The sequence below is a fragment of the Eublepharis macularius genome, chromosome 12 (assembly GCF_028583425.1).
Source record: "Eublepharis macularius isolate TG4126 chromosome 12, MPM_Emac_v1.0, whole genome shotgun sequence".
Classification (NCBI taxonomy): domain Eukaryota; kingdom Metazoa; phylum Chordata; class Lepidosauria; order Squamata; family Eublepharidae; genus Eublepharis; species Eublepharis macularius.
In genome coordinates, this window is record NC_072801.1 from 32,390,418 (window position 1) to 32,397,666 (window position 7,249).

At 51.6% G+C, this 7,249-nt stretch overlaps 1 protein-coding gene across 2 annotated transcripts; it reads right to left on the reverse strand.

Annotated features, from left to right (window-relative positions):
• Positions 1-3,612: 3,612 nt before the first annotated feature.
• Positions 3,613-6,806, reverse strand: ARL4D (ADP ribosylation factor like GTPase 4D). Of its 2 annotated transcripts, none has more exons than XM_054993443.1 (2): positions 6,749-6,806; positions 3,613-4,748 (listed from the first exon to the last, which is right to left on the reverse strand). In XM_054993443.1, the coding sequence occupies exon 2, from the start codon at positions 4,674-4,676 to the stop codon at positions 4,083-4,085; it is 594 nt and encodes a 197-aa protein (XP_054849418.1). In that variant the 5' UTR covers positions 4,677-4,748; positions 6,749-6,806; the 3' UTR covers positions 3,613-4,082. The 2 variants fall into 2 exon arrangements, with proteins under 2 accessions (XP_054849418.1, XP_054849416.1); XM_054993441.1 differs by lacking the exon at positions 6,749-6,806 and adding an exon at positions 5,891-5,983.
• Positions 6,807-7,249: the final 443 nt, after the last annotated feature.

Consider the following 7,249-nt stretch of genomic DNA (forward strand, 5'->3'; position numbering starts at 1 on the left):
ATATTTGTTCTATTTTGTAAGAACGGTTTTTTCCTATTTGAAGACAGCACAGCTTGGAACCTGCACTTTCTGTCAGTCAAATAAATCGAATCCTTCCTGCGTTGTTGTAGGTGTGTGAGTGTGTGTGTGTAAGAGAGAGAGCATGCATTTATGGGTGGGGGTAGAAGCCATAGTTGTCTAAAACACAGATGAAGCAGGAAACTAGGTAGGAAAGTTGCAGATGGCAAATGGGGCTCACCTGTAATACTCCTTGCTGCGGAAAATTCCCCCTTCCCACATGGAATGCTAGCAATTGAGAGGCTGGAAGCCCTGCCTGCAGCACAAGCTCTCCATGAGTAGGGACACATTTTTCCAGGGAGGAGGATTCAGGCATGTGGAGCCAAAAGTGATGCACACACCAGATGCAAGCTGACCACCTATTTGCCATTTGTACAGACTGGGTTTCATTTGTAAGGCCTCTGAAATGGACAAAGATTGTGCAGGAAGCGGCTTCACTGTCAGGATGAAATGTGTGGTTTAAAGTCCAGTAGCACTTTCAAGACTAACAAGGATTTCCAAGGGACAAGCTTTCAAACTCCCTTCATCCGATGCAAACAGGAATGGAGACCCCTGAGCCCTTACATCCCAGTCAGAAGGTGGGAGGAGTGTTGCATGGTACTTTTGCATCCTGACTCCCTTCTTTGCAACACCCTTCCCATCCTCTGACTTGACTATGAGGGCTGAGGGATCTCCATTCCTACTTGTATCTGATGAAGAGAGCTTTGATTCTCCAAAGCTGATACCCTAGAAATATCGTCAGTCTTGAAGGAGTTCCTGGACTCAAATTTTGCTCTTTAGGATTCAAAAATAACTCTTTGAGATTAGCTACTGAATATGACTCTTAAAAAAGAACTGTGTGCCCTCTTCCCCTGGAGGCAGGGCTCACCCCCAAACCTGTTCGCAAGAGAGGCTGTTTCTGAGCAGGGTTCATGTCTATGCTGAGCGGCAAAGAGCCAGAGCGGGACTCATCCTGGGTGTGGCGCATGACTGCAAGATGATACCACCTCTGGAAAGTCCTTATGTAACAGTCCCAAAGAAGATTTAAACCAGTTGCCCTCAATTCTCTTACATAAACCGAGGGATTAGTGGCTCAGGCACGCTCCCAGCTCGGGGCACTATTGCTTGTCCGACGCCCTCCGGAGCCTCCATTTGGCACAGCCTAATCAAGAAAAACCTCTGCTGCTGCCCTTACCCTTCCCTCATTAGCCCAGCCTCGCCTCCATGGCACTTTCTAACCAGATGAAAGGGCAAGGGCTTCGTGGGTGGTGCCCATGAAAACACATAGCCAAGCATTCCTTTGGAAGATGGGAAAACATGATCAGTTGGAGAACACATGCACAGAACGCCTTTTATTTCCCACACTGCTGAATGGGTTGGGCCCCACCTAAAATTTACACCTGTGCAAGGGGAGGACAATTTTCACCTGCCCCTGCAGCAGATCTTTGATCCCCCCCCCCCCAACTATTTTGTAAGCTATCCTCTTACAGCAGCACAGGGCAGGGGGGGAGGGGGACATTTCACACTGCAGTGTGTTGGAAGAGGCAGAGTCTGGGAAGTCACTTTTCCATGGATGTCTGTAGAAACCGGAGTTGGGCTCCAAGCCGCTATGCTTCAGAACAATCCCCCCTCCCCACACATCACATAGGAAGTGCAGGGAAACTGCTTCCAAGGGAGAAGGCAGGATTTCCAAGCAAAGATGCAGCACCTCTAATATTAGGCAATTAAGGCGGCTCACCCTTGAGGAGATTAGCCAGTGAGCAGAGTCTTTTAAAAAATGCCCTCTTCCCCTATAGGCAGAGCTCAGCCCTCAAACCTCTTGTTGAGACAGGCCCCTAGAGCTAAGGACTGCTCCTTCCACGGGACATGTTCAGGGCTACCTGTGCTCTGCAAACTGCAACTGCTGTCAATGATACCACTGTGTGCTAACTCTCATTGAGCGAGGCAGGAAGGCACCTTTGTGCGAGACCTGATGGCCAGAACTTGCATTTAATGCCAGGATTCAGTTCTTTGGGGTGAGAAAAGATACACAACTCTCCTGCCAACCCACAGCTGCTTTTAAATGAAACCCGGAAAAGTCGAGAGGCCACACAGTCAAGGACTGGTGGCCAGATTCTTACAGCCAGGTACCCTGGGGCTAGATATTCCTGCCTTTCTGCTTTAAAGGGGGGCTGGGATGGTGGGACTGTGATGTTGCCTGCAGGGTAGCAACAGAGGCAAACTGAGGCCTGGGGTGGGAACAATTTTGACCATGAAATCAGGGAAAACTTGTGCCCCCTCCAACCCCAGCTGCGCTTTCAGGTTTTCTGAATGAGCTTTTAAAAAGAGAGCCACTAATGGATTTTTCATGGAACATGTCACTGGACCCTAAAAGACAAGCTGTGGCTTCCAGAAATACCACGGTCCCCCATCTCACATGACAGATTAAATGCTGTTGGCGAACACTGCTGTACATTTCAAAAGCTCCCACCCAGCCTCCAAGAAGTTTCCCCACTTGCTGGCTCTGCGTTTATCAACCCAAGAATTCAAACAGAGGCTTCAGAGCAGATACATCTGGGGTCTTCTTTAAAAATCTGGATTAAGTGGTTTTAATGTTTTTATTGTATTTATTGTTGGAAGCTGCCCTGACCCCACTTGCAGGAAGGGCTGGGCATAAGTCAAATAAAATAAATAAACCAGAGGCAAATAAGGGGCTCACGAGTTCTGCCCTGTGGCCCCCCTTTGGCTCCACTTCACAGAGAAAGACGCTTTTTGTACCTCTGGCATACATATGGACTTGTATGTCAAATGAGAACATGTCCTCACCACCTGCAGAGAGAAATGCAAGTGGCTTAAGGTGCTGGCCCATCCAGACAGGTGAGTGCTTTTGCCAAGGCCCAAACAACAGGTATTCCTTTCGGGTTCACGAGTGAGCCAGGGCCAGTTTGTGCTGGACAGAGCCTGGTCTGAGCAAGTTATGGCGGCGGGGTGTGTGTGTGTGTCAATGCATGGGCAGCTTGATATGCCAGGAGCTCAGCTCAGATGCCCTGGGAAGCACCAGAGCAACAGCCCAGGGGAGTCCACAGCCACCACCACAGCCCCCTGAGGTCACTCTCACCCTCCCTCAGAATCAGGAATCCAAAGCAGACTCTCCTCCCTCCTCTGAGTTGTGCTGCGTCTGCCCCCCTGCCCAGGGTTTCCAGCAGACATACAGCATCTCTTGGACAGAGATGCTGGAGAGAGGAAACAGCACAGAAAGAGACCATCTCTGGGATGGAGTCCAAGGGCGTTGCCTTCCAGTAACCGCAGCTGTTGCTCCCTATCACTTGTACACAGTTGTGGGAAGGACACGCGAGGCAAAGGAAGCAACTTCTGCAACCGCCTGGAGGGAGCAGCAGCAGCATCTTCGGGAGGGTTAAGCCCTGCCTGCCATTCTGGGAAACTTCCCTTCCAACTGCCACGCAAGCAACTTGTTCTTCGAAACTCAGCGTAGTTTTTTCAGCCTCTCTTTATCTTCTGCTCACACCCAGGCAAGCCAAAACCCCCACCCCTATCCCGCCAGTTCTCTGTGCATGGAGCATTATAAAGCACCTTGCCCAGTTTTGCAAACTGCCTATTTAATAATTTAGATTTTGTTTCTTTACAAACATACATACATACATACAAACCCAGGAACCCACAAAGGGCCCATGATAAGAATGCTTTTTTTAAAAAAAAAGATACAAACAAATGGTGGTTGAGACAAGATGAGCTGAACAGATCCCCTGGCTGCAACCTCCTACTCTTTGGAAGACACTTTCTTCCTCTCCCGGGGAGCCTCTCTCTCCAGAATGGCAGGGAAGACTGTCAGGTGACCCCCCCCCCTTTATGTCCAGGGCTCTTCCAGGCTCCATAAGTCCAAACATTCAAATCCACACATCCAAATGGGAAAAGAGTGCTTGCTTATTCTTGATCCAGGTACTGTCCAAAAGCAATGCCTTGGGAGGTAATACATTGTGTCCGAGAGGTGCAAAGTCCCAGTCAGTCCAAGCTGCAGGATCACACACCAGTATTTCTCCCCCATACCCTCAGCGCTTCTTCTTGCTGTTGCGAAGGAGCTTTTTACGCCTGAGGACCATCTCATAGAGTTTCTCCAGGCCCTGCTGAAGTCCCAGGCCAGTGACAGCACTGCACCCCTGAATGTGGCTCAGGGTGGAGGCCCCCAGTTCATGCAGGCTGAGAACTTTCTCCAGCTCAGCAACTGAGAGGGCCTGAGCCGCATCCTGCTTGTTGGCCAGCACCAACACAGGCACCCCTTGGTTGTCCGAGGAGCGGGTGATTCTGTGCAGCTCCACACGGGCCTCTTCCAGGCGCTCAGCCTCTGCGGAGTCCACCACAAAAACCAGCCCATCTGTACGGCGTGTGTAGGACTTCCAGAGCGGGCGCAGTTTCTCCTGTCCTCCCACGTCCCACACTTGGAACGTGATGGCACGAGAACCCCCCAGCGGCACCCGTATCTTCTCCATGTTGAAGCCCTTGGTGGGCACACTCTTGACGAACTCCTGGAACTTCAGGCGATACAGCAGGGAGGTCTTGCCAGCCGCATCCAGCCCCACCACCACCACATGAATGGCCTGCAGAGGGGGCAGGAAGGAAGGCACCGGAGCCAGCTGGTTCCCCATAGTCCACTGGGTGGAAGCAGATCTCAGAGAGGGTTGGTGGCTGGGCTGTCACTGCTCACAGCAACTGCAGGACTGGGGCAACAAGACACACAGAGACAACATTAATGCTAGCGCAACACACTTGGTGTGTCTCTCAGTCAGGTCTTCCCAAAAGAAAATACAGAGGCAAAACGGAATTTTGTGTTGTTTTTTCTGGACTACCCACATTGGTTCTATTCCTCAGACTGCTTCTGGTGGGGTGGGGGTGGAAGCACCCCTGCCATGGCAGCAGGTGGCAAGTGGGAAAAGCGTCTGCAATCCCAGGCCCCCTGCCACTCGCTGCTGCCACCTCGCAGTTTCCATTTTACAGGAAGCTTTGTTTTCCTCCAGATTAAAAGGGGAAGCCCTGAGAATGCCATGAGTTCAGAAGGAAGCTCCTCTTTCATCTGGGGATTCCTGCAATCTATAGAGAGAAATTCCCCTGTGGAAGCAGCCAAAATAATTTCTAAATTAAGACCTTTTAAAATCCAACAAACTCTGTTAGCAGGAAAGCTGGTAGGGGGCTGCTACCAGCACAAACCACAGAAAACAAAGGCCCTCTAAAGAGAAGCACTGGGCCCATATTCAGATCTGCACTGTAAGGTAATGTTGCACAGTGGTGAGTGTCAGACCAGGATCTGGACCAAGCAGGTTCGATTCCCTGCTCTGCCATGGAAACTCGCTGGGCCAGTCACACTCTCAGCCTAACCTGTCCTTGCAGGATTGTTGTGAGAATAATATATAGCCGAGGAGAATGCCGTAAAGCGCTTGAATCCCCATTAGGGAGAAAAGAAGAGAAGAAATGAAGTTAATACGTAAATACTCCCGAGAAATCCATTGGGAAGAAGAAACCCTCCAAGGCCGCTTCACATTCATCCACCCCAAACATTTTCCGATTACAGACCAGGGGAGAAAGAGCCCCAACCCAGGGCCCAGTTCGGATCAGTCTCCAAAGAGAATTATTCTGCCTGCCGGCAACCCGAAAGTGTTTTGCTCCCCTCGCCAGAGCGAGCGAGCGAGCGAGAGCGCCAGCTCCGGGCTCAGCCGCTGGCCGCTCGGCCGGGCGCTTATCGCCAGGGCTCAGGCAGGAGCGCCGGGCGTTGCGCACGGGAGGCCGGCCTGGCCAGACGCTGCCCGCTGCGGCGCACGACAAGGGCTGCCCATGCCGCACAGGCGCCGAGAGGCCGGGCGCTTACCTGCCATGGGCTCGCCAGCCAGCCTCTCCCAGCAGCGCTCCGAGCGGGCAGCAGCGCTTTGGACTGCCGCTGGCTGGCCGGGCTGCCTCGTCTGGCTGAGCCGACCCGCGCCGGCCCGCAGGCCAATGGGGCGCAAGGGGGCGGGGCCGGCCTGGGCGGAGACTGGCGAGAGGCTGTCGCGTGCGGCGCCGGCAGGAGCGGCTCTGGTCTCCGCGCAGGCTCCCTTCTCTGTGCAGCCCGGACCGGTCGGTCTGATCCCGAGCCTGGCAGCCAGCCAGCGCGCTGCTGAGATCCAGGCTGCGGAGCGTTGCAGCCAGCCAAAGGATCCCGTCTTCTGTAGGACAACATTTTGAAACAAAATACTGCAGGGCTGGAAAGCGTGTGAGGCTCGTCGAAATGGGTGGGAGCAGCAGCCGGTCTCGCCCAGAGGCCGGCGATCGGGGGCGGGGGGGCGGGATTTGGCACAATGTGGAAAGAAGGACCACACATCACCGTAGACCGGCCCAGGAAAATGTCCGGGGTGCTCTACTGATGTTCAGCCTGTCGCGTTTAATGCTTAGGCTTTGTTCAGAGGACAGCTCCCTTTCAATTGTCTACAATTCCTAGTCCTATCGGTTAATATTTTATTTATCTATTTATTTACATTATTTATAGTCTGCCTTTCTCACTGGGATGCAAGGCGGATTACACGGTGTAAATATGCAATCAACAACGGGACATCCAATAAACAATACACTATGGTATGCAGATTTGCAGAAACTGGAAACAAATCAAAGCACTGAAAACAACGTTGAAACAAGCATAAGCAAGTAAAGATGGCCTATCAAAACAGAAACTACCCAGTAGTAGCATACTTACAGCTACAGACAGTAAATAGTAGTGTAGTCTACAGTTCCTGTTCCTTTACCAGTACCAGTACGTCTCCGAAACCACTTCCTTACAGTACGGGCCTCTCATCTCTGTAAAAAAAAGCCCTCCTGGATAATTCAGTCTGGCAATGTTTGGGGACGGCTTGGAGAGCGGAGATTTCCTGATCTTATTCGATGCATCATCCCAGTGATTGCATTGATTTACCTGGTGTAATCAGCTTTGCGCCTCCATGAGAAAAAGGTCTTTCAATGCGGTGGTTCTGGGTTTCTTCGTCCCCTGGTTTGGCTTCTGGTTCTTGTAGCGACTTCCTAGTTCAGTTCTACTGCTGTGCGTGTGGAGGTTCCAGCAACACGAATCTCAAAGAGAATAAATTTGGTGTTTCAGTTTCTTGCATCTTCTGTCAGGTGCAAAGAAGGGGGGATGGGGGTGTCCTCTGTTACTGTAGAATTAAACATCGTTTATTCTGATCTGCTTGGAACAACCCTTCAA

Bases quoted from the DNA above. Each gene is read 5' to 3' on its own strand.
- ARL4D (XM_054993443.1), bottom strand. From the start codon at position 4,676: ATGGGGAACCAGCTGGCTCCGGTGCCTTCCTTCCTGCCCCCTCTGCAG.